Source organism: Mchenga conophoros, linkage group LG19 (assembly GCF_057382185.1).
Source record: "Mchenga conophoros isolate Kocher_MC1m ecotype Shallow Benthic linkage group LG19, M_conophoros_male_GT1.1, whole genome shotgun sequence".
NCBI lineage: Eukaryota > Metazoa > Chordata > Actinopteri > Cichliformes > Cichlidae > Mchenga > Mchenga conophoros.
In genome coordinates this window covers 12,406,352-12,433,413 of record NC_140544.1, presented here as the reverse complement: position 1 = coordinate 12,433,413, position 27,062 = coordinate 12,406,352, and the positions used below count along the sequence as shown (strand labels likewise).

The 27,062-nt window shown below is 43.4% G+C and overlaps 1 protein-coding gene across 1 annotated transcript in view; it reads left to right on the top strand.

The window, feature by feature from the left end:
• The first annotated feature begins 11,078 nt into the window (after positions 1-11,078).
• The window catches only part of runx3 (RUNX family transcription factor 3), a 48,583-nt gene continuing 32,599 nt past the window's right edge, over positions 11,079-27,062 (top strand). The window contains exons 1-2 of the mRNA XM_085258308.1: positions 11,079-11,315; positions 11,682-11,794. Coding sequence (XP_085114434.1) covers positions 11,737-11,794 — 58 coding nt within the window. The 5' untranslated portion in view covers positions 11,079-11,315; positions 11,682-11,736. The remainder of the gene's footprint in view (positions 11,316-11,681; positions 11,795-27,062) is intronic.

Sequence of the window (27,062 nt, the reverse complement as noted above, 5' to 3'; positions counted from 1 at the left end):
TTCTATATTAAATAATAGTGAGACCAGGAGAGTCATTAAAAGAAGCCTGACGGTGGTCTTTGACACCATCAGCAGAGTGGAGCACAGGGGAGTGAAGCAGGTTTACGCTGTAGCACGCCTACTATATCGTCGTGCACCCGTGAGTCCAAGCTGTCATACAGCCTGCTAGTCAGCCAGTCTTGGGGGGCCTGGGATGCATTAGAGACCAGGAGAGAGGCCACTGTGAGTGGCCTTCGTTAGGAATCCCCCTCCACAGACACACTCCTCACCCACAAAGGAAACACAACATGTTTCCCTCTGAAAAAAAGCCAGCCTTGGATCACAGATCAGACGTGTGCCGCACCTCGACCAGCGAGGATTCAGACACACACACACACACACACACACTACACACACTAGGAGACAGCACGAGGATGCATTGCAATGGATGACAAAGAGCAATGAGCTCCGATATTAAAGAGCACAAAGGATGAACGAGGAGGCAGAGAAACACAGGGAGACTTCAGACTGTGTGTGTGTGCGCGTGTTTGGGGAGTCGAGGCGGTGTTATGAGAGTGCCCCGTGTTACCATCACCTCATAAAGCATCGTAATGGACGTCAGTCCTATTTGTCAAAGCAGGAGACAAATGAAAGCGAGGCTGTCGGGGGGTGAAAGTGAGAACGACATTATGGAGAATAATGGTGTGTGCTATTATGTTACCGGCTTTCAAAAGACTGTAAAAAGCTTATGCACATATGCCTACATTCACAGTTTGCACAGACACACACACATACAAGCACACACACAAAAACGCAGCCGTGGATTTCCTGAGCGCCCCCCCCCCCAAAATCCCGTTCTAGGTCAGTAAAACCACCGAGTTTCTGAGATGAGTTAGCTGCGATATGAAAGCAGGTCACAGCTACAAACACACGCATGCATGCATGCATACAAAATCAGTGGAGTTATGTGAAGGGTATGGTGTCAGCACTGGCCATTACCCATCACACTGAGTCTCAAAATTCTTGGTAATGCAAACATGCTGCTTTTAATTTCACCATGAGCTGTGATCTAACATCCTCTTCTTTGCTGATTATGAAGTAAATATCTTGATTTGTTTGCTCTCCATAATACAGATGCATAATCATGCTGATAATGTGAAGTTCTATTAATAACTTTTTATCATGTAAACAAAAGTAAGACAGTTGTTATCAATCTTATTTCATTATTTAAGCACATTAGCCCTCTGTCTGTCCTATGAAATACGCTCTATTGACTTGACTTTGTTCAAAAGACAATTTTCATTCATCGGCCGCAAAATTTCTCCCACATCACTGAACGCTTTCAGCAGATGAATTTGAAAACAGACGTTCGGTTTATAAACATTTATCATATTATACAGTGAAGGCCAAACAGCCGAGGATTTAACAATAAGCAAAACATATTTCTGAGGAGAGCGGGAGTTTAAATAACTGAGAAAAATAATAATTCCACCATTAAAGATGATTTGTTTTTAGTTTCGGATGTGTGGGGAGGAAATAATAAATCACACTAATTTGGTTAAACCATCGCTTACAAACAGTCAGTCATGTGTTATCATACTGCAAACTCTCACGTAATCGCTCACATGCTCCGGTTAAATCAGATGGCATAATAAATACTCCATCAGGTACAAGCTATGGAACTCTTTGGATCCAAATATTAACTTTGATTTTACAGCTGTAGTTACATTTACTTTCCAAAAAAATACTTTAGGCATTTATGATGTCAAAATATATGCTTAACTTATACATTTATATATACACACACTTCAAGCCTACAGTACAAGTCATCATCAAGCATGGGATCTACCAAGGAGACGCTCTGTCCCCACTACTGTTCTGCATAGGCCTGAAGCCCCTCAGGGAGATCATCAGCAATCGTCTGCCACCTCCTCTACATGGATGACATCAAGCTGAATGCCATGAGTGAACATCGATTCACTGATCCACACCACTAGGATCTACAGCAACGATATCGGAATGTCATTCGGATCTGAGAAGTGTAGTCGGATGGTAACGAAGAGAGGGAAGGTAGTCAGAACTGAAGGCAATATTGCAGACATGGAGGACAGCTACATGTACCTGGGGATCCCACAGGCAAATCAGACCCATGAAGAGGCCGCAAGGAAAGCTGCAACCACCAAATACCTGCAGAGCGTCAGGCAAGTCCTGAGGAGTCAGCTGAATGGGACGAACAAGATTCCCTGATGGGGTAAATAAGCTGGCCAAAGGAGGCGAGAGCAGCCACTGACATCAAGACAAGAAACCTTACCACGTATGGAAGGTTTCACCCCAAGTCCAGCACCCTGAGGCTGTACGCTGAGCGGAAGGAAGGAGGCCGAGGACTCGTGAGTGTCAGAACCACGGTTGCTTGAAGGATAAAGACAGGCAGGGGCGAGAGGGGAAATTTTAATACAAAAAAATGTTTATAGTAAATAACAATAATGCTGATAGACCTAGAAGAGGGAGTAAGAACATAACAATTTGGCCTCAAAACCGGCAACTACATTTTGTTCCTATACTTGTAATTTTAACTTGCAAGACAGCTTTTTCATATTGTGTCAAAGCAATTTTGGCACAAGCTAAGGCGCTCACTATTTCTTCCACCACGCTGCAAATGAGAACTTATTTTACATCTAACATTGCTACAGAGGCGCTTTAATGGAGACGAAAATGCACGTCACTTTTTATAGAGTGAAATGCGTGCACACTGGACCTATTTGCTTTGAACTTTTCTTAAACAAGCTGCAGGATTAAAGCGACTGTTTCATGTAGCTATGCAGGGGCATACGCTCACACGCACACAACTAAACCACTATGCATCTGCTGTAGAGGAACATCCTGCCCCACACAGACTAGCATGCTCGCAAGCTTGTCTGTCACATTCAAAACCCATGTCTGAACCACAGGAAATACGTAAAACACGCACACACATAAACATAGACTCATGCGTGCATACACGCACACGTAATAAAACATGCTGATACCAGTTTGACATACTTGCTGCAGCTCTGCAAAGAAAAACATGCAGATGTGCAGAAAATGCACAAATTACACAGGAGTTAGATTTTAGCGGTAACCATGAAATGGTGACGTGAAACAGAACAAAAAAGTATGAGAGCATTCCACCTGCGTTAGTGCAGGTGATCCCGATGATGCATTGAGGTCAATGGGATGAATTGGGTTTGTGGCAAGACCGTGGCCTGCTCTATTCTGGTCTGACTGGGGCTGAGATGTGTGCGTGTGTGTTGAGAGTTGGGGCATTTGGGGTAAATGAGGTCTCGGGTTTACGGGTGCTTTTATGTGAGGCTGCAGCTCTTCAGCCCTCCAGCTGCTCTGTTGCCATGATGTGGTGCCTCTGTGTACCTCAAAGCTGAACGTAAATTTACCACTCTGGTGAATACGAGCGGTTCGCAGAACACACAGGCACAATGTGATAAGCACTCTCAAGCAAAACATCATAAAATTAGGAGGCGCTCGGTGGGGTGTTTAGTGTTGTCTTTTCTATCACTCCTCTTCCTCATCTGATTTTCAAAGTAATAGCCACTAATGTTTAAAACAAGCAAAGGCAGCATTATGTCATGTCGCAAACACAGAAAGGAAACCACTGCAGTGCTCACAATTCTCTATTTATGAACACAATGAGAAATACTCGGAGGAAACTTGGGATAGAGGTTTGCACGCTTTCTAAACTAACTCCGGTCACTGTGTGTGTAGGCGTTAGCTCCAAAAGCTGCCGAGTTGTGATGTTGTGTGTCAGAGAATCTGCCAAAAGCTGACGATTTTGCCAAGAAATTAAATTCAATTAAACTAAATCAAATTAAATTAATTATTTCTGGGATAGGTTCGTCAAATTTTTGGTAAGCCTGACATCTTTTAGCCGGCACACAACCTTCAGGAAATAACATCTACACCGGCTGGAAATCTGATTGAAGATTCTCTTCAAAGACTTTACAAATTGGGTTAGCTCGGCATTTTTCTTAAATATTTGCTCATATTTGCCTGATATAAATACTTAAATAAAAAACAGTTTTAGAGTTTAACTAGTTCAGATTTAGCAGAATTTTGATTTATACATCCGGAAGTAGCTCTTTTATTTGCTCTTATATATGAAAATATAATGAACAGCAATATGATATGATGCATACAGTATACATTCATTAATTATGGGAGTAAAGAAATTGACTTGATCAGCTAGAAGCTGCAGAAGAATCTGGGCTTGAACCTTGGCCAGGACAAACCTGGCCTAGAATAAGACACGCTCTTTATTATTTATTTAATAATACAGGGTTGGGGTTAGGATCCTAAAATCTTAGAATATTAAATTTGATGATGAAAACAACACGTTGATTAAACATCCAGTACTTAACACATTTTTTAAAACCTTTTTAACCCCATTTTAAGCCCCAAACATCATTCTAAAATACATAAATCGCCTCTATTTAAAGTCCTATAACTTCCTTACCTTTCCATACCTGTTAGAGTGCTTTTAATAGGCTTGGTTATATAGTGGGTGCACACTACTAGACTGTAAAATGTTAAATTTACTTTTTCTTGAACTACTTTTACGTCTCAGCTACCATCCAGACTGTTGCAATAAACACAAAAGATTAACCAACTGGTTATCCTTTGTGAGGGCAGTAGACTAGACAGGAAGTCAGAGAGAGAGAGAAAGCGGACGGGGGAGAACGACGCAAACAGGAAGTGGTCTTGGGGGACTCAAACCTAAGCCCCGGCGATGGCCTTTTGGCCAAGACTCAACCTGACGAGTTATCCCAGCACCTAAAGAGAGCAAATGTATAGGTTCTGTCACGGTCCCCGTGTCTCTCTGGTTGGCCCACGCTGGCTACAGGTTTTGTTGTTGTTAGTTTTGGTTTTTTGTCTCTCCTCCTCCTCTCTGCCTGGGTGGAGCTCATTACGGGCTCTCACTCTTGGCCCACGCACCCGTGTGATGGTGTCCACCTGCGGCTGATCTGGCTGATTTCCCCAGCTGCTATTTAAGGCAGTGGCACAGAGAAGCTCACCGCTGGAACGTTGAACCACCTGAATTCTGGACCGAATCACCGGACCTGTCCAAGTGGGGCAGTGTGTGGAGTGTTGGAGCGAGTGCGGCTGAAGAGGAGTGCGTGTGTGCGGAGGAGCGGTGGCGGTGCCTGAGTGGAAGAGGAAGCGTGTGTGTGGATTCCCCCCCCCCCCCTTCTCTCCCTGGAGCCCTGGACCCCCTCCCAACTCACTGTACATATATTTTGCACTAAGGTGATCCCTATTGTAAATAAATCCCCTTTTTGTTTCCTTGAAAGAACTGTCTGCACGTGAGTCCGTTCAGTAGCCATGACAGGTTCCAAATTATTTAAAGTTGAACCAACTTGGACAATTTTCTCAACAGATTCCTCTTTAGCTGAAGCACTAATTAATACAAGTATGTAGTGCTACCTATTACACTGAAGGTTCTGAGGTGTCTTCCTGTTAAAAGGGTGTTTTCCCTTGCCTGTCACTTTATAAAAGTGGAAAGCTGTAAAACAAAGTTAATACAGTTTAAAGTTTCTGTCCTCTTTCAGTGGGCCGATTCTGGCCCCCAGGCCTTATGTTTGACACCCCTGTCATAGGTGGCCGCCTGATTGTTTGTATTTTTTCTCTCAATGATTGTACGGTCTTTACCTTACTACATAAAGCTCCGTGAGGTGACTGTTGTTGAGATTTGGAAATCAAACGGAATTGAGTTGAAAATTAATAAAAGCAAATCAGATTACGACTTCAAAAATAACTTATTGGGACAAAATGCACTGTTTTTGCACTTTCATTAAATACACAGGGGCACCTGTCTGACGTTCAGCCTGCACGGCTCTTTGCCAGAAGTTGCGTGAAGCCTTTGAATCAACCTGGTGTAAAGGGAGCTGGATGCGCAGTCTTTGCGTTGGCACAGTTTCTGAATAACAGGAAGAGCTTTGGTTAAGGGGGTCGGATGGAGACTTTACTACTTGCAAACATGGTAAATATGTCTTAAAGGGTCGCAGCAGGTGCCAGGGGCCCAAAACTACACTGAATGAATTCAGCCACATCCCTCACCTGGCAGCTGGAACAAAGTTAAGCTTTAATCTCCTCACTCAGCTTATCGTTGCTGATCGTGACCTAATGCAGGGTCAGCTTTCTCCAGAAATATCCACATTGGAGTGGCACAGTTCTCCTTTATTTAGCAGCCACGGGTTACCGTATACTGTACGCGCAGCGCTCCTCGGGATCTCTGGGATACGGCCTGCTGCACCGTGTGTGGCGACACGGCGCCCCCGCTGCCCCTCCTCTCAGTGCGGTTACCACAGTCTCCATGTCTGCTGGAGCCAATAAATAAATAATGGGCCTGGCGATCGCTTCCAACGGTGATACTGCATGCTGAAACCGCTGCATCTGGGAGTGCCTCGCTGACAGTGAAAACAACAACACAAGCATGCGCGCACACACGCATGTAGACACACAGAGAGACACTACAGATTAATGCTGATCTGGTAACACTGAACTAATTTCTCACACAGCTGCAACTTTCTTTTCTAAGAACTCTCTAGAATAACAGCTCGGGCTGCTCAGCTGCTTCCCGGTTTATTTGAAGTGTGACACGTTAGGAATGTTTTACTTTTTTTTATTTGTCTCTTACAAGGTCCGATGCCCACTTCCTCTTTGGAGTGCCAGTGCTTGAGAATTTCCAGAAGTGTTTGGAGTTATATGTAAAAGGTTTTGTCTCGGAGGCTATTTTTACATGAAATATGGACAAGTTAATAAATGACACACTGTAAAAAACCGCTGTACACCAAAAGCACTCTAACTTAAACGTTTAAGCAGATCAAGCTCACGTTTTACTAACTTTCTGTAAAAAGAAAGGATTTTTTTTACGATAATTCCCTGTTCTTTGCAGGGAAATAGAAGATTAACAGGAAGACACTTTACATTTTACAATATAACAAAGTTTTTTTCCTTGTTGACGGCCTGGGAGTCATGGAAATGTAACTGCTCGAGTTCAAATAATTAATTTGGAAATGCTGTGAAGTTATTTCAGTTATTTTGTGTTTAAAAACAGCATTTAAGGTTGAGAACATTCAGTGTCTTTACACTAATAATTAAAAAAACTGTTAATTTACAGCATAACACCCCATCGTAACACATTATTCACGCAGAATACAAAACAAAAAGTACGAAACTTGTTATTACGGTAGACACACTGTAAAATACCAGTTTAATGCTGTCAAATGACACCACCACTACTTTACTGTAATTTGATGGGGAATTTTGACTCTGAGTACTGAAAGCAAACTGGGACACTGGTAGGTGGAATGAGCATTGTAACATAATTAAAAGAAAATCAGGGAAATGAGGTGTGAGTGAGAAGTCAGGACATTGGACCCGTGTACGCAGCCCAAAAATGGGCTCCCATGGCCTATCCTAGAGCGCAGGCAGGATCATGGTGTTTGATGCAATGACGGCCACTTCATTATAAAAGCCTCCTCAAGTCCCACGCTGCATTCCACGTTTATGGGGAACATATGGGGAAGCCTGCAATTTTTAGACCACAAAATAAGCCCCTTTGCAGCTGGACGCACGACCGCACTGAGTCCTTTTTGCTTGCGAGCCACACCCGAGAGGCGTAGGACCACTGACAGTGATTAAACCACCACAGTTTTCTCAGCAAAACAGGAGTTATATTAAGCTTAAATACAGGGGCTTGATAAACAAGGCCTGGGCAGGGGAAAAAAAGAATTGAGAGGAAGACGGCCACAATGATCTTGAGACTATTTTCCCCTCACGGTCATGGGCAGTGCAAAGCCATGAGATACATTTCAAAACATGAAGCAGATGTTTACCTAGACAAAGAAGAAAAAACACACAGTAGACTGAGGCCTCGACTCCGGCGCTTTCTTCAAATGTCAAGTTTGGACAGCAGGAGCTAGTTCCCATTCTTGCACAATGCTGTGGGATGGCTCTTTGCATATATATGTGTGTGTGTGTGTGTGTTTTCGTTTTTTTAGCTTTTCCTTTATTTCTCAGTAAAAATCCAGATGCAGTGTCTTTGTTTCCACAAGCGGACAAAAACAAGGAAATTGACAATAATCTAAAGCAGTCTGCCTTTTTGGAAACAAATAGCAGAAAAATATATTTCTCACTTTAATGAAATCTGAAGAAGAAAACATGACTTATTACCAGCAGCATGTCTAGCTTGCACAAATACAGCCACATAAAATGATTATAAACCGAAACAACCACGAGGCTCTGTACTGTGAAACCAGTACGCTGCACTCCAGCAAACACGGACGAGACCAACGCAGAAGGCGGGAGACCCCCGGCTCCAAACCAACCAAACCGAACCCCCGCCTGTGACCCCAAAGAAGCTAAAAATTCTAACTGACACTCATCAAAAGTTATTCTTTTTTTTAAAGAAACAAAACAACATTTAAGGTTAGGGTTTGGAGATGGGTTGGGGTCCAACCTCCTTGGGCTGAAGCTCAAGACTCTAAAGTATAATACAGCATAAAGGTCTGGAAACCCCGTCTGTGGACTTGCAGGTTTTGCCCTCCGGGCCTGTGTGACAACACTACCTCTTGTTCAGCAGGGAGACATAGAGCTGTAATCTGTCAGGGCTGGCAGGCCAGGGCCGAGGCCATGTCGGGAGGCAGGAGAGGTGTTAGAAGAGGAAGCTCCGCTGTGTGTGAGGTTAAGTCAGAGGCCTATAGTGGCCGCATGGACGGACTGATAAAAGCCCTGGGGCCACGGCTGTGGCCTCAGCGTTCGGCCACACTCGCTGACACGCCGTGTCATTTAGCCCGCGCTGCCGCCTAACTCAACGGCAACTGCTCATTTACAGGGCAGTGCGGCCTACCAGGAAGAGCGGCAAGCTCTCCCTCTCTCTCTCTCACACACACACACACACGTTCAGAACATGGTACTGTATATACACATACAAACACATGCTGTGGTCCATGCAGCAGGTTTGTCCAGCAATTAGCAGATGTGGGCTGACATCCATACACAACAAGGTGTGAAGCAGAAACAGAACAGAAACATGCGCACACACACGCACACAGGTTTCCAGGGAAAGCGAGTGGGTCACATGAGTGACCAGACGGTGGTTTGGGTCTGTTGTCCCATGGCCAGACATGGTCAGTGTGTCACTGGGAGACAGGAGAAAGGAGAGAGGAAGTGAGCATCCCAGAGGTCTGCAAATGCCAGTTATTTGCACACACATGCAGATGCTGTGCTGCAAGATCGCAGCCTAACAGTATGGCTGCACACAGTAACTCTGCTAACGAGAGCCACCACGGGTAAAAAAAACGAACTCACATGGAAATATTAAAAATAGTTTGAGTATTTCCAATACGCACATGAAGAGCTATCTGTCTAAGTAAGCACGATTTGCATAGTTTTCCCAGGAGATGTAAACAGTGAATAAGGTGCAAAGTTCATTCTGAAACTTTCATTTTAGAGCACGGTTTCTTTTTTTGGTACAGTCTAAGGTGTAAAAAGAAAAAAGACATAGAAAATATTTTATCTTTCCTTCATAAATAATAAAACACTGTCAACAACAAAACAGAAAGTTTGAGGCTATAGACCAAATAAAAGAACGTTTGGTGTATTACAGTCGAGGTGATGCACAGCCAAGTGCATGTGAACAAAGTCATTTTGAGAACACAGCTTAGATATGGAGATATGCACATGCATCTTCAATAGAAATGAAGTGACAGATAACACCATGAGAATTTACTCAGTGATGATTCTATCTCATTAATTATGCTCTAATTTGCATCAATATCACCTGATGGTTTATTTTGATATCTTCTTCCCACCGGTCTGAAACAAAATATACCGTAGAAACAAAATCTCTGTTAACTATCTTTTTGCCTGTCGTGCCGCGCCTTAATTTCTCTCGCAGTCTGAAACTACATGAACCATTTCCTGTTTTGCTCATAACTACAGATGAAACTTCCAAATAAATAGTTCAAAATCTCCAAAAATAACACAATATGTGATATGCTATCACATATTGGGCTCACGCCGTTCGGGTAGTACAAGCAGCCACATCAGTGAACACTTTTCCGTTCTTAAATTCAACCCAGAAAATGAAAAAGTGTGAAAACCACAATCAGGTTAAATCGCTTTGCACTTTCACAGGGGAAAGAGACTTCAGTTGCCCGCAAATACTAAAGTTTTATAAAAATATCTTTTGTATTGCATAAGGAAGTTCAGGTTAGAAAAAAAAAGGGACGCATATAATTAATATTTAAAGATTTTGTGACGTGGACACAAAGTTTTATTTTTGCATTATGCAGGTTCAGCTGTGTGAGAATTAAATGTACATGAATATAAAAGAGGGCAAAATAAAGAGAGAAAAAAAGGGAACTTCAAAGGCTGATGGCAGAGGAGAGAACCCGGGCAGAGTCGAGCCGTTCGGCTTCTGATGAGACTAAGATTATGATACTATCAAGTGGTAAGTGAGGGTGGAGGTTTTGCAGGCCCAAAACCACCGGTTCTTACAAACACAGATGTGCCGTGAGTCAGACAAACATAAAACTAGCACAGGACACACATACACAGTATACACAGCATGCTCAGTGTTGTTCGGCAGTTAGAGACAACACTTTCCTGTCTCCTCAAGCCACAGCTATCTCTCATTTTCTATTTCTCCTCATCTGATTCAGTCCTGTCTTTTTCTCTCTCCTGTGTTTGTCTTGGGCTTAATACATCTGAATGTCTCTTCAGCTCCTCTGCAGTGGTTTTTAGTGCTCTTTCTGCAAACCTCAGTGAGCCACAGCGACGCAGGCCGCTGCCTGGTTTGAACTCAAAAGAAAATAGAATATTTCCAAAACTTGGACGACCAATGAAAAGTGAGAATGAAGACGGCGAGTCAGAGAAGAAGAACCATGGAAAGTACAACCCGAAAAGAGAAACCAGAGAAAAGGCAAAGACGATAGGAGAAGACGGGAGGGAGGGGAAGGAGGGTGGGAGGGAAAGGCCCGGTGACCTCACGTGACATGTGACGTGGGCTCCACCACTCACGGAGGGGAGTGTGTGTCTGTGTGGAGGATGGCGAGGAGGATGCAGATAGACTGTGGCTTTTAGCCTTTTACTAGCACTGACGCTCCAGTCAGGCCGCCACCATCGTGGAAGAGAAAGAGACAGACCACGCTAACAAGCTAGCTGGCTAACCTCAGACCTTCAGGCCGCTGACAGACCACCACAAAAGCGGCCCCCCGCCCCCGTCAGCCTGCTTACGCCACCCGGGCACCATTAGGTGGGGCCCCCTCTTATCTCCAGCCCTGGTGAGTCCACCTCCGCACCTGGAGACCCAAATGTTGATGCCTGCCTTTGTTTAAACTGTTTTTCTCTCAACCACATTTGCTGTTTCTTCTGTTTCTTCTTTCTTTCTGCCTCTGACCCTCTTCTCTTCACTTCTCTCTCTCTCAAATGTCTTGTGGTGCTGCTGCTAACACATGCTGCTGCTCTCTCTGCAAGCTTGTGGCTTGGGATTCCTGTGGTAGTCACAAACCCTAGATTCTTGGTTGCAAAGAGTCTCGGAGCTCCAGGAGTTTTGTCCTCTTGTGCTCTCCTTCCTCCCTTCACTTCTTTTTATGCTACACTTTTATTTTTGTGTTTCAATCCTCCTGTTTCTTGCCCCCCTCTCTCAGAAGTCTGTGGAGATTGACTTCAGCGAGGGCTCCACACCATTCTGACTTCTCTGTCATGGCATCCAACAGCATCTTTGACTCCTTCTCCAACTACAGCAGCAGTCTACTAAGAGGTAAGTGCTGATCCTGCCCTCTCCACTCTGCTCTGCTCACCCTCTGACCATTGTTTTCAACGTGCAGTGCTGTCAGTTTGACAAAAAAAGCACTGACAGTTCCACAGTGAAATGTGAGAGTTGCTTCTTGTAGCGTTTGAATGCATTTATCTGTCTGTCACGTGTGCTGTGAAATAGGTTCATAAAGGAGGGTGTGATTTGCACAGTAGCTCTCATCTGATATGTCCCATAAAGGCCTCTCAGCTCCTGTGTTTTCTGTAGGCTTGATGGAGTAGCGCCATAATGGGATTCTCACCACAGACATTCATTATCAAGTGAAACTCGGCGCTCTCTCAGTGAGAATACGAGCTCAGAGGCTCCATGTGACTGGGCCCCTTACTGGAACACGGCAATACAATAAAAGAGAAAAGAAAAAACATATTAGGCTCTCTCTGCTTTACTTCCAGGAGGTACTTTTGGTCTGTGCGGTGAGGTGAGTGCACTATGCTCGGTGACGAGCCTCAGTGAAGAAGCCATTTGTTGCCATGGCAATTCCAATCAGGCGGCTTTTTATTTGCAGTTAAGCTCTCGAGATGGAGAGCGAGAGCGCAACGTTTACCTGATTTCAGTCCTCATCCTGTTTATTCCCGTAAGTCGTGAAAAACACTGAGACGAAGCAGCGTTGACACTCGAGTTGTTAATCCGACGGTGGCCGAGTTTTTCTTACTGTTCCTCAAACAGCCACCGAGACAGCCGCTGAGAGGCAATAGGGAAAAAAAGGAGATACCCCCGCCCCCCCAATTAAGGCCTTGTTGCCGTGTTAATTAGAGACAGCCACAGGAGAAGCACTACCAGTTGGTAATTGTTTGCAGAGTATATCTTAAAATCTGCAGAGCCTCACACACTCTGTACATCTGTGTCTCACATGAGAGCAATCCTCTGATATCCTCAGTGGAACCGCAGTGACAGGAGATGATGTTCTAGTGTTCTCACAGCTTCTACACACACTCAGGCATTTATAGTTTCCTCATGACAAGCTCAGGCCCCCCTTTTCTTCTCTTTAACCGCTGGATCTGCATCCCTTTATCTCCTCACCGTTTTACAGATCAGTGTGTCACCAACTTCAGGGTTCACGCCTGCTGTCTTTTAACCTCTAACGTAATGTGCTTTCGGGGGACCTGATTTTCTTTTTGTTTTTGAACCCTAGCAGAGCACTGAGGTGGCAGAAGGAGACAGTAGGTCAGAAGGGTGGGGAAAAGAAGAGACGAGCATTTAAAATGGTGATCAACCATTGGAAATCATTAGTGAACATGCAATATCCTTTTACAATTCGCTCTGTCAGGAGACTGAAACCGAACTGCACGAGAACAAAGGCCAAGACTCATTAAATCCCCCAGTTCAATCTGAAAGCATTTCCAACCAGGACTACCTCATGTAAGCAAAATACCCCAGCGGTTAGTTTAACAACTTGCATTACACAGGCAAAGCAATTTAGCCAATGCTCTCTTTTTTAGACTCAAATCAAACTGAAATTAAGAGGAACGGTTACAGAAAATCAAGAAGACTGTTAAATGTCTGGCTTCCTGAGCTCTGACTTTAATGCAGTGTGACGTGAAGCTTATGGAAATACTGCATTCATCTCCTCAGATGTCAGGAAATACTAGCATCTTATTCATTTAGAAAAACACAGTCATCCAAGATCATTCTGATCTTTAACATGTCTTGTTTCAAATCATGTTACATTTTCATTGGAGCTAAAAGGAAACAAAGACTGTAACAAAAATATCAGCACCATACACAGACGGTTTCGGTCTATAAGTGTTATTTCGGTAACTTTAGATATTTCAACCGATCTCACAGAGCAGACAGACGACACATGTGATGTGCAACATCAGATGCACTTCGCGTGAGAAGCGAGAGGACGCCTCACCTCAGAAACCTCAGTCCTCCGCTACAGTTCATGGAGACACAAACACACACTGAGACACACATGAGCGCACAACACACGCACAAAGGGAACAGACACCGTTGCTCTCGTCAACTTTAACTTTGTATAGATCACAAGAAAAAGCTAATAGTCTGATAGCACGTTGTGAAAGAAACAGGCAGCAACGGGGAGAGCTTTGCGACATGGTAATCTGATGCAGACTCGCAGAGCTGCTGCAGTTTGCTGATAAAAACCACAATGAGGCTACACCTGCTAACCCTTACACATCAGCACCACTATTTAATCAGAAAGCAGCATTTCTGAGAACTTTTGAAAAAAAAAACAAAAAAAAAAAAAAACTCGGTAGCTCCTAAAAAAAACACTGGACTTTCCCCCCGTGAAGCAGGGTTGTATAAACTTTACTGACTTTTCCGATCCTTAGTGCTGGCAGCGTTTGCATCAGGTGGGGTACCTGCCTTACAGCAGCTGTGTGCTGGGTCATTTCCTTGGCTCAGTAGCTGTCACCACATTTCCCTCCACTTGGAAGGGCCGCTGTGTTCCCTGCAGGCTGTTTTACATTCAAGAGTCCCATTTGATTTTTTTTAACACTCTTGGGAGCCAGCTCCCTTTGTGGCGGAGAAAAAGGCCTCAGTTTATTAGGGTGGGAATGGTTTTATATGTTTGGCTTATTGAGCTGCGTGAATTGAAGTGAAGGCTCGTATGTGAGAATGAGTTGTATTTTCGAGGCTTCTGGGAGGTGGTCTTGTTTGCTCTACAAGTGTTAGAAAGGGGGAAAAGGCAGTATGAGAAAAATACCCTTTATATGCATCAAAATGAATCATTCACAGAGGATAAAACTTACGATGAATTTCTGCCTCAGAACCACTGACAAATAAAAAGGCCTTATACAGTAGCTCAAAAAAATGGCTATAAATTTAACTGAACACATAGCCGGCCTCTGCTGAATTTATTAATAACAAGTCACATGGTGAATGTTTTTTTCTCCTCTCTTAAATTAACATGCTTGATTGGAGCCCGTTCAAAATCCTGCTGAGTGCGAGGCCCCCGAGTGACGCCAAAACAAAAAGACTGGCTGAGCTGGCTGAAATCTGTAACAAGATATTAAGAGTTCCAATATTTTAAAGTGAAAGCAAATAATAGAAAACGCATGACAGCCACAGAGCGGCGAAATCCTGTCTCCAATTTAGCCCAGTGTAATATCTATTTATAAAACTCTGAAGGCATATTGGATGGAAGCAGCGCTCTGGACTTGATTAGGGCTGTAAATGTTTTTGGAGGTACTTATTTACTTTTTGGTCCGTCTCGCTGCTTTCACCGGCTGTCAACACAACGTTATGGGGCACACTTTTAGTGGGAGGGGTGGGGAGCGGGAGGGTTGCCAGTAAGATGGCTTCCAGGTAGAGCACGCAGAGGGGCGTGCTGATTATGTGGTCGACTAATCCTAAACGTGCCTCCGCCCTTGCAGACTTTTGGCTGAAAACAGCGGCTCTGCACTGGTCAAGGTTAAAGCTGTGTTAAGTGTAGTAGTAAATACAATTTTCTGGTGGTTAGCAAGCGACCACAGGGGCCAAATTCTTTGCAGCCAATCTGATAATATGGATTTTTGTTTTTAAAGGTTTCTCCGACTTTAAAAAAATAAAAAAGCGCTCTGAAAGGTTGAGCAACTTCTTTCAATAAACACTCCCGGCATGTTTCTGTGAATCTGCTGGAAAGTAAACTGGAGGTGTGCTGGCTGCGAACCGGCATCCTGCGAAGGGTGCAAACGATCCGAGGCTGCTGCGCGACTCGGCTCCTCGCACGTTAAACTCTAATCTGACCATGCATTGCTGCTGTGAAAGCAATAAACTTCCTGCGGGTGTGTTACCGAGAGAAATCTGACGTTTGAAGCAAGAGAACTGAAAATGCACTATAGTCTTACATAAGAATTACAGAGCGTTTTTTTAAAAAATGACTGAAAAATTTCCTGATATGATGCAAGCGATGTCAGAGGAATTTATGATGTCTAGACCAACTTCTTCGGGAACAAACTATATGTCTGGAGGAAAATATGCAGACTTGTAATTGGATAATGAGGTGGAAATGATCACAATATAAAACTCTCGAGCTTTATTTCTAAAAAGTAATGCCCATACCGGATGAGTCTCTTCAACTTTGGTGAGTCATCTCTTTACGGTTAATTTGCTTCGCTTACGAGCTGATGATATTTCATACGTTAAAATGATTAAATCCAAACTGTTATTAGACTCTTCATGATCTCATTCATCCTGCACAGCGGACAGCTAAATTAAGGAAAAGCTCCTCTTGCAATTTGGCTATTTAATTTTGTTTTAAACCTACGCCCTAAACCACAGGCCGGCCTCACAGCTTATTACATGGTAAGGCTGGGATTGCAGAAAAAACAGGAGTATTATTGTTAGCTAATTTATGTATTATTAACCTAAATTTATGCAGCAATTATGCCGGTGCATGGAATTTGCTTGCAATTTTCGGCAAAACTGGAAATAAGATAAACAATTCTTAGTAAAACCTGAAATAAGCATTTGTTTCATCACAGGCTTAGTTTGCTTTCAGGGATTTGGCTACAATTAGAGAGCCGTGTCCTGCGCTTGACTCAGATGAAGAGGACTTGTTGTTCGGACCCCTCCCTTTGTCGTTAGGCTGATGTTGTCGACAGCATCTCTTCTGCGGCAGTAAAAGAGGTGAAGCAAAAACTGCCTGTGACTAAGCACAACGCCGATTCCTGCGCACTTTTGTTTTTGACATTACAGTCGCATTCTAACCCACAAATTACTTTAATGGGCAGGCATGGGTCTGCGCCGCGGCACATAAACTGACTCAAACTTATGGAGATCCCACATGTTCAGAAACATATCAGCAGGCAGAAACTTCTAATTTTTTTTTTTTTAATGAAATGGCGAGCAAAGAAAGAGTACTTTATCATGTGTGAAAGGTTAGCAAAGATCTAAGGCTCAGAGCAACTCATTCTGTCACCATCAGAAGGATTAAAGGCAGTGTTTTTCACAGACAAAAATCCTTCCTCCACACTGAATCTTCACTTCATTATGACCAACTTTAATCATGCTCAAAACATCCTTATAGCCTATCCTCCTTCCCATAAGCAATAAAGAAAACACTTAATTACGGTGGAGGAAAAATGCAGATAATGATAGGATGTGAGCGGCTGCAGGCAATGAAATGTTTTCTGATTCTCTATTTTCCTCCATTTTCCCAGAATTTTTTTTCTTGACTTGTTTACATACAGCTAATTGTCATTGCTGCAATAAAACATGTTTTTTGGGTTGCTTCTTCCCTCCCCTCAAACATAACTTTAACCACAGGGAATTGATTTTTGTGGAAAGAGCATTTCAAAAATGGGATTTTAGTTTTCTCTCAGGCTCATCGGGGGAAACGGATGAGTAACGATGCTGCAGTAACGCGCCAACTAAATGTGCTTTTTGTCTTTAGCACTGAAGAGGGTGGGGGTGGGCAAATTGGGAAAAAAACCCAAAACAAAGACGTATTACTATGACCAACATATTACTGAGGAATTAGTCAGACATCGTGGGAAAAACGTACTGTCTGAGATGTAATGACTGATATCACTCTCACATAGTATTGATACTGCCAGTTAGCTTAGCTTAGCAAGTGTGGCAAACCTGCGTCTGGCTTTAACAGTTTTATTTCATAGCTACAAAAGCTAAAGAATAATAATGACAATTGGCATCATGTGTCTGACGGCTCTGTGGTCAGATTCTGTGTCTTTTGAAGCGCTCAGCGACGAGGAAGTCGCAGCGTCTGGATAAGAAACAGTCTGACACTTGCCCCCCTCCCCCCCTTGTAAAAGCCAAAATTAGTTTTACGCTTTGTTTCTCAATTAAGTTTTTTCTTCCAGTATATTTCCCAAAATGTCTGACTACTCGTTTAAAAAAAGATGTTTCCTTAAATTAATTTAAAATTACTATCTACTTCCTCCACAAATGCTGCCCGTATATTATTCCCGTATTTGTCTACATTGTGAAACTTCATGCAGAATTAAGATAACGATCTCCTGTCCCTGTGCTGCAGCAGGTTTTTGCCCTAAAGTAAACTCAGGGAGCCTGTACTTTCTCTGCAGCTGCTCACTTCTGTATTATTTCAGTAGGAAACACCATGCCAGGGATTCCCCCTCAGCTGTGCAGCAGAAGTGGCCCCTCCATTTCTTCTCCTTAGTCTGTCTGCACTGAGGTCACTCTGTCTGCTGCAAATACCGTTCTCACGATCGCAGCCGTCACGAGCGTAAACGTACAGACCGGCGGTGATGTGTATAGGCTGCGTGCACGCACATATCCAAGTCCACCGCCAGACTCCTCCCCGTGCTGACTCAGAGAGGACCGTGCATGTCAACATGATGACTTTGACGTTTTCCCCGCTGTAAATGCTGTCTGACCTCACCATAATAGCTGGTCAGGACTAACATATGGTCTCCTGATGCCTTAGTCCAGCAGAATTACCCACATGGTGACTAAACACACACAGGACTTAACAGGAAAATATCAGCAACCGCCTTCATGATTTTATAAGGTGTTGCAAGCTTAAAAAAATATTTAACCGACTACTGTGTACTGTGGTTACTACTGTAATGTCGGGACTGAGATGGTGGTAACCAAATAAGCATTTCCTGTGAGACTGTAAAACTTTGAAAATCTTGTGACTTGGAAAGAGACTCAATTTATTTTATCCTGTTAGATATGAAGTGTTGTAGAAGTGGTCCCCAACATCTGGAGTTGGGCTGCCCCTAAAGCTCAGTAAGAAGGAGTCAAGAAACCTTTTCAAGAAATGTTAAACTACATCTTCATCACGATGTGTGCTTTCAGTTATCAAAATGTCTCATTCTACTGGTGGTGGTCAGAGGGCCCGGTGGCGCCAGTGTCCGGCAGCCTCGCCTCTGTCAGTGCGCCCCAGGGTGGCTGTGGCTACAATGTAGCTTTCCATCACCAGTGTGTGAATGTGTGTGTGAATGGGTGGATGACTGAGTGTGTAAAGCGCTTTAGGGTCCTTAAGGACTAGGAAAGCGCTTTACAAATACAGACCATTTACCATTTACATCTATCCATCCATGAGCTGAAGACTATTTCGGCTGAATTCGGGTAAGAGGCAGTGAAATTGAGACAACGCCTAAACCACTGTCTCAGGTATCAACAGGAACTGGTTTACTTACTTTTAGTTGCTACTCTTTATGTTTAGTCATCAATTTCAGATTCTTATCAATTATTTTAGGCAACATTTCAAGATGGTTTCTTCTGTCTAGCCCTTTCAACCACGAATCCATACCGGTAGCTAAGAATTTTCCAAATTGTTATTTAGAATTTTAGCTAGCTCTTTCAACATGGTTAGCCTCTAATTAGCCACAATGTTAGGTAACAGTTTCATCTTATGTATGTGTACTTGTAGTAAGCGATTTCAAGTGTTTTTTAGCCCTTTTTGACTATTTGTTATATATTTAGCATCTTTATTTTGGTCATCTGTTCATTTGTTAACTTTTTTTTAAATAGCTAATCTAGTTTCTTGCTACATGGTTATCTAGCTGATTGGTTAAGGCTACGTTAGATGAAGTTCTCAGCTAAATGGAGGCATTCATCTTTCCACTTTTATAGTAAGACAGCCGAATCTGTTAACACTGCCAACCTGGCAGAAAGACGTGTGTGTGTATGTGTGTGTCAGACGAGCCTGATGGACGTGAACACAGCTTTTCCCCTTTAATCAGCGTGATGACATAAGAGGCAGACAGCAAGCCAGTCTTTCAGTCAGTATAAAGTTTGATTAACCTAATCACCAGGCAGCCAGACTCGAGGCTACTGATTGGGTTTACAAACGCTCCTTGTCATCGTTGTGTCATTAGCTCGTCGTTAGCTGTGGCCGCCTTGACGTGGAGCAGCGACATGCCGGGCGTAAACACAGCAATCAGGGGATTAGAGTGCAGTTACAGCAAAGCCTCGATGGACGCCTCAGGCTCTGAGTCAAAGAAGGGAAAGTCCTGCCTTACTATGCAAGCTCCACGTGGCCGGGGTGCTAACTGTACTCGGGCAATGCCACTGCTGATTAGTGATGGAGATGATGAGAGGAAACATTCAGTCACTTCAGACCCGCGGATGGTTTCCTGGAGTACAATTATACCTAGTATTTGACTGGCGTAATGACTTGAATGGAAGGACTCTAGTGAAAATACGTTTTTGCCTTCAATTGAGTTTACTTAATCTAAAACTGGGAATCGACCCAAAAAAGACACACAGACACATGGCTACATGCAAGACTGAGTGACATTTGGAGATAATTCACTTTCTTTTGGATTACTTTGTAATCAATCGCAGTGATTGACAATAATCATTTACTGTGCAAAAGATTAAATTTATGAGGGATGACAGTATTATGCATCTAAGTGCTTTCCAAAACTGTTTGGCTTGCAGGCTGAGGGCCACCACACCCTTGTTTCCTTACGATGAAAAGCCCAGAGGGCCAGTCGAGTACTTTCCAAGAGTTGTCTCACGTCTGCAGAGGAAAGTGGCATGGACACTTGTCAGGAAACCAGCGCCGGGTTCCTGTTCAAATCTGGTCGAATTCTGCAGTGAGTCAGATGGTGCTCGGGAGGCTGACCCTCTGAAGAGGGAAATAAATGCAAATTCAATATTTGGGGGCTCTTTGAAGTCTCTCTGCACTTGAATGAGTGTGACAGAACCTGGAATGACCCTCGAGAGAGAGTCCCTTCAGCGACGAGAGGAGCTGGAAGAGACGAACGCTGATGACAACAGCTTAAAAGTCAAAAACATGAACATTGTCTGGATTTGTGTGTCCCCGTAAAGCGACTTTGAATGTGTGCACATGCACAGCGAGCAGTGATGACTAAGGCTTTTGATTTTAAATGCACAACACCACTAATAACAAAACATTCGTGCGTTTTGCCTGTCAGCATTCGTGCCGTTCGTGTCACACGTTACATACCTTGCCGTGCTCCTTCACAGTTTAAAGTAACAGAAACCTCGTCTCAAAAAGTAAAACATGTGGCTTTTGTTGCAGAGAGGAATGAACAACAGCATTCCATGTGCAACCACATCAAAGGTTTCCCTCGCCATGGGGCTAAACGAGGGCAGACTGTCTTGCTCGCCCCTCCTGTCACGACTGCCACTAATTAACCAGATATTAAAAGTGACACTTGCTCTTCATCAGCTATACTTCTCTTTAGCTTTTAAACATGTAGCGTTTCTCTTTGAGAGCCATCGAGTGGGGACCGCCACACAACACGCACAAAGAGGCATTGTCTGCTGGTGAAAATGTGGTTTACAGCCTCTGCTATAATGGCTTGGTGGTTGCTGGAAGCCATGTGCACTTCCTAATATTCGGCTCACATGCGATTTCATTTTGAGAAAAAGCCGAGCTTTTGGGCTTTGCTTTTGTGCGAGCGGGACGCCTCACAACTTATTTTCTGAGCTGACGGGCTCCTTTACCCCCTCCCTACTCTTCACCCCCTTTTCCCCTCTCTGGTGGCGCTACTATATTTGTGTGGGATCTCCAGCGATGGAAGAGTAGACGCAGGCTGCGTTGCCAGTCAAACGTGTTTGGGCTGTCAGACTGAACGGCTTCCAGCGCTGCGATCTGTCTCCTCTCCTCGCCAGTGGGAGCTGTTTGATCTGACAGAGAGACTCCATTAGAGACACAGGGAAGTTCAACTGCTGGGAGGTTGGATGGCTTCAGCAGTCAGAGTAGCAGCCCAGAGAGGAAAAGGTTTGCACACACAGTCTGGTTGCAATCTTGGTGTCTGTGCTGTGTATCTATAAATGTCTCTGAGTATTAGCTGTCCTTCTAGTAGGTGTGTGTGGTGACACAGCCGGGGCTGACATACTTTGGGGGCTCTGTTGGGCAAAAGGGGGCGATGACGCGGTGAGTAATGATATCATAAACGTGTGTCGCTGCTTTGCTGGGCTGAAATGACAGACAGCCGGAGAGCGAGAGAGATTCTCTGCTGAGGCAGTATGAAGTGAAGCAACTAAGCTGTGTTGGGTTTTTTCTTCTGCACACACACCATAGTTTGCCCTCGGTCTCACGGTGGTGATGACCTCATAAACCCGAGCCACAGTCCAACAGAGTCGAGTAGATGTTGGTGTCAGCGTGTTGAAAATGGTAGACGATGGTTAGCATCAACGCGCATCATTGGTTCAGCCACAGACCGTCACTGCACCGCCTGAATTTAATGCGGCTGCAACTTCCAGTAATCAGGAGGAACTCGGCTCTCCGAGACAACTTTACAAACAAGATCAGGGGATTAGAGTCGGACTCGTGTTAATGTCACCTGCTCGCACTGTGCGATACCTGGTAAAACGGAGACAGGCAAGTGAATTGATGTGGCTCCTGTGAAAGATTTGTCTGCCGATCTGTGTGCGGCAGCTGGGCTCTGGCACGGCTCTGGCACCGGGGCTGCATGGCAGTTAAACTGTCACTGTCAGGAACTGTAAATCTTTTGCAGAAGGTGAATGCAGCAGCATGACAGCGGCACAGGTGTGTACACAAGTGTGTGCGTGTGTGTGTTTACCACTCACACTACTACATTTGCTCGTCTCTTTTCCTGTCTGCCCGTGAGGAGAGGAGCACTCTCCAAAATTTCGGCCACATTTGGCAAAGTCAAAGTGATTGAGGACAGTCCGTGTGTGTGTCTGCATGTGTGTGTGAGAGAGAGAAACTGTAGGGGGTGGGGGTGCTGTCACTTTGGCAACACAACTGCACATATTGCAGCGATTACCACAGCGGAAAAATGTTTTTCTGCAACATGCAATTACTACAGATTACAGATTGCCGTCCTTGCATCAGAAGCTCTCGCCAGAAAAGGAGAAACACTGTGCATTTGTGTGCATATGTGTTTGTGTGTGTGTGTCGTTACACACAAATAGACAGAGACACGGAGACAAAGAAAGATGAGAAATGATTATAGCTCACACTAAAAACCACAACTGAAAAAAATAGGGGAGTTGACGTATTTATGGGTCTCATTTAGATTTAAAAGTTATACTGACTTACTCGGGTAAATAAAGAAAGAAAAAAATGCAATCTGTCCTTCAGTAAAAGTAGAGCAGGGCACATTTTCAAGGCCTTTTGTCCATCATCATCAACATTATGAGAAACGTATACTGGTGCTCTTGTAGAGTATACAAGCCTATATGCCTCCAGTTTAAGGCTTTGCATTTTGTTCCACGTTACAAATCACCCTGAATATCAAAAAGCTTCTTCAGGTCATACTAAACAATATAGCCCAAAAGTGGTGCCCCGCAGCAAGGCAGGGCCCTATTTACAAACCCACCAGATCAAAACTCAACCCAAAAGTGCTCCTATAATAGCACTGGGGCCTTTTGGTGAGCTTACCATCCAATGCTACTTTTAGTGGGTTTCCAAAGAATAAACAGGCCTGCCAACCACATCACAGGCCTCTGACTGTCATCGTTGGGTGAGTGTACCCGACGGATGATGTGAGGGCGGAGCGACCGTGACACCGAGGTTTACGGCGAGTTCCCCCCCGCCTGGCTCGGGGGTGGGGTGAACTGGCATTGAAAGGATGGGTGGGGAGGAGGGGGACCTAAACTGACTTGCAGCAGATTCTTTAAAACAGCCACAACAATCCAAAAATGCTCCATGACAAGTCAAATTCTACTCAAATGAAAAAACTGGAGTATTATTAACAAATACCAAAGTGAGAAACTGACAATAAAGTGGCATTTTTTACGCAACCATTAGTTTCCGTAAGCTAGTGGGCATTAAGGACGTAAGCTGAAGCAGCATTTAATAGAATAGATGCGCGCGTTGTTCATGGTAAATTTACATTTTTATTTGGAGTAGAAACAATTGCCGTTTTGCAAAAACTACATAGGCACGAATCATCTTTTAACCCTCAACTCACCAAGCTGCTTAGCAACAGAACTCACTTATTTTACTTCTTATTGGCTCTTGTTGTCTTTATCATCTTCTGATTCCATTAATTGTTGTTCCTAATCACTTTTTATGGAAAAATAACTTAACGAGGATGGTCTCTGCCAGTTGATCCGGTGTCGTTGTCACGTTGAGCATTCAGGCTTCGCAGCAGTAAATCTTCCGGCTCTCAGGCTGTTAGCCACAAGTTTAGCAGCAAAGCATCAATAATAAAATCAAAGCCTCGAATGTTAAAAGACATACTTATATTAGTCGAGTCCCCATATAACTTTATAATCTCCATTGCACTCTTTATACCATATGTAGAGGAGCATTAACACATTTATGCTCAGAAGCATTTAAAAACATCACCGAGGCACAAAGACGTCTGTGACCCCACACAGTTACTTCAAAGTTAACAGCGACTGTTTCATTCATCAAAATGTGTTCATTCTGTTGGCTGTTAGGGAAAATCTAAACACTCGTCTTATTAAATATTAGAATGTACTTGACAGAAAACAATATTTAATGCAGTTAGTTATGCACTGAAATCGGTGGCCTTTCATCCTTGCTGGGTTTCATCACTTGAACATTTATTTTGTGGACATAAGTGTCTCTTGTCTTGGGCTCACAGGTTAGGCGGCTACTTCCTCCTTTGTCTTGTGGTCGATTTTATTTTTCACAATTAATTCCACACCCATTTTTATCATTTTATTTCCCGTTCCCAGAGTCTGCTTGTCATTGTCGGTTTTTACTAAAATCGCTTATGTTGAAACATTATAGAAAGTGTACCTTTCAATTGGTTTCAATTTCTGTCTTACTTCAGTGGCTTCTCAATTAGAACAGCTTGCTTTCTCTATGACACGGTGCAGCAAAGATGTTACCTTATATGGGCGTGGCAGGCTGCTGATCGCAAACGGTGTGCAAGCACCTGTCAGATTATCGAATCGAAATGATTCTGCATTGTGTGCAAAGTACGAACACTTGCAGTGCAGTTGTGTTATTTTTGCTCCTAATTTTGCCCCAGTGAGTATTATAATGGCTGTATTATAAATGGGTACACGTTGGTTTCTGCACTAGTTTGAGTTGTGTTGCTTTAAATAATTACATATAGAATTCAAATATTTAATTACAGGTTTAGAGTGAAGCCGTTTCAGAAGTTTGGCATAACAAGAAATTATTTAATAACCTAAATAATGATTTGGTTGGAGTTTAATTGGGTGTATTTGTTAGACTTAAGTATTTTGAACATAAAATCTTAATTTGACAACTACATGCTGTGCCAAATATTTCCATTATATTATGATAATTTCAGTCCCTGTAATCAACGCAAACTGTTTAGATTTATAAAATATTAGCATTACAGAGTCATCATGTCAGTTGTTTGGTTGCCATTAAAGTGTGATTTTAGTTTTTCTGCCATAATCACTCAGAAGATTTCCTGCATTCGTCGAACAAACGCACTGTTGCGTCTTTCCAGCGTTGCAGCACCGGGCTGGTCAAAATCGACGCTACCAAACTCATAATGCAGTCAATATGGGATGAAGTGATGAAGCACCGTTTGGTGGGTCTGAAGATGAATGCAGTCTTTAAGAAGGCCATTTACATTCAGCAGACAGAAATAAAAACGTAGCTGCAGTCGTTCCCCCAACAGCCATTACGTTGCTAAATTGATTCAGGAGGCTTTAATAAGCCCTTGGCTCCACTCTGCACCTTTTTTTAAATGTATGCAGCGTATTAAAGATGCATGAGATGAATGTGCTCATTGTCTCCTCCGATGACTGCCTGATCACAGCTCATCATGCTTACATAGTAATTAGCTGCTGGGTTTGGAAGTGTCACCATCCTCTTCATCATCTCTGGAATCAAATATACTCTAAATGCCTTCAAGGATCTGAAACTGGGGCCCGAGTACAAGGCGGCAGGCGGTGGGGGGTGAACGCTGAAGAAAACTATAGAAATGAAAATGAAAATAAAGACTTTTGGGGTCATTAGGAGCTCAAACAAAGTTTACGTACACAGATGCATTCCAGCCATCATTAAAACTAACACAGGCGACCTTGCTGGAGAAAAAGTAACATGCAAATTTACATGATCAAAATTGTTCAATGTGTTTCCCATTTTCTTGCCCGAACATCAAAATGGACAAAAATGACCGCCAATTGTGATGTGCTGACACATTCTGTAATCAAGATTTGAGAAAGAATCAGGCATCAGAGCAGCAAGAGCCCCAAACCCAAACAGTCTGTACCCACTCACTGTTGTTTAAAAGTTTCTCCATATACTTGTGTATATAAACACTCTGACGCTAGAATATGATTTGGCTTTGAGGGGACTAGCACAAATGGCTTTGGTGACTTACATCATGCTTAGAAGTCTAATCACAGACACTCTTGTCATATCAAGCAGAAAAAGTCCATTTCATAGCGAGCTGCATTTTGAAAAAAAGCAAAAAGGGGGAAAAAGGGAGGGAAGGGTAAACAAGCTTGGCGTTCCACAGTCACCACAGAATTCATCATTCATACAAAAAAATACCCCAAGCCCCAAAGTAGAGCTAATTTAATCCAAGAGGAATAAAACTCCATTTCATAGAAGTCGTCCATTCAGAACACTCAGATTTCCACTGAGCAGAAACCCCCGGCTGAAATTCGAGCAGACACTTTTCGGAAGGAATGCATTCGGTGGGTTGAGGGCCAAAGCTTGCCCTGTAATTTGTGAATGTACAGAAATGTGTGACCGCCGCAGCTCCTCTAAAGATAGAAATCTTTGTCTTATGTCATCGCTGAACCTCAAACTATTTCTAATTGCCCCCATAGCCCCCTTTTCCAAATGAATAGCTACCCATCCAAAGGCTTATGTGTGCATGTCTGAAAATAGCCTGGGAGTTTACACAGGCTAATAGATCATATTCGAGGGGGGAAAAAAAAGAAAAACTTTAAAGAGATCTCGACATATCTGAGACTGTCCCCATCTTCAAAGTGGCTTTTAAGTGGCACTGAAAGCAGTGTGGTTGGCATTTAGAGCCAGGTATACCTTTACAGACCCCAAAGGCTTTGCTGTTTCTCCACTAATAGGGATCATACTCATATTAGTCTTTACAATCTGACTCATTGCACACAGAACCCAAAGCAAGCAGGGTTTCCTTTGGCTTTAAATTCACAGAAGACTTTGTAAAGATTCCACAAAACCTTTGAACTCCTTTTTTTTTTTTTTTATTCGACTTGTCCAGAGTGTCTAAAATGCCCCATTTCAGATTTGTTTTACTGCGGTGCTTCAGACAGACTGTGTGATGCTTTCTGATGCTGAGGAGACCCCTTCTTTTGTTCTGATTCAGGCCAGGAAAACAGATGAAGGCAACTTCTCAACCACAGGTTTTCACAGAGCAACCGTCAGTAAACAATGATGTGATTTCTTGAT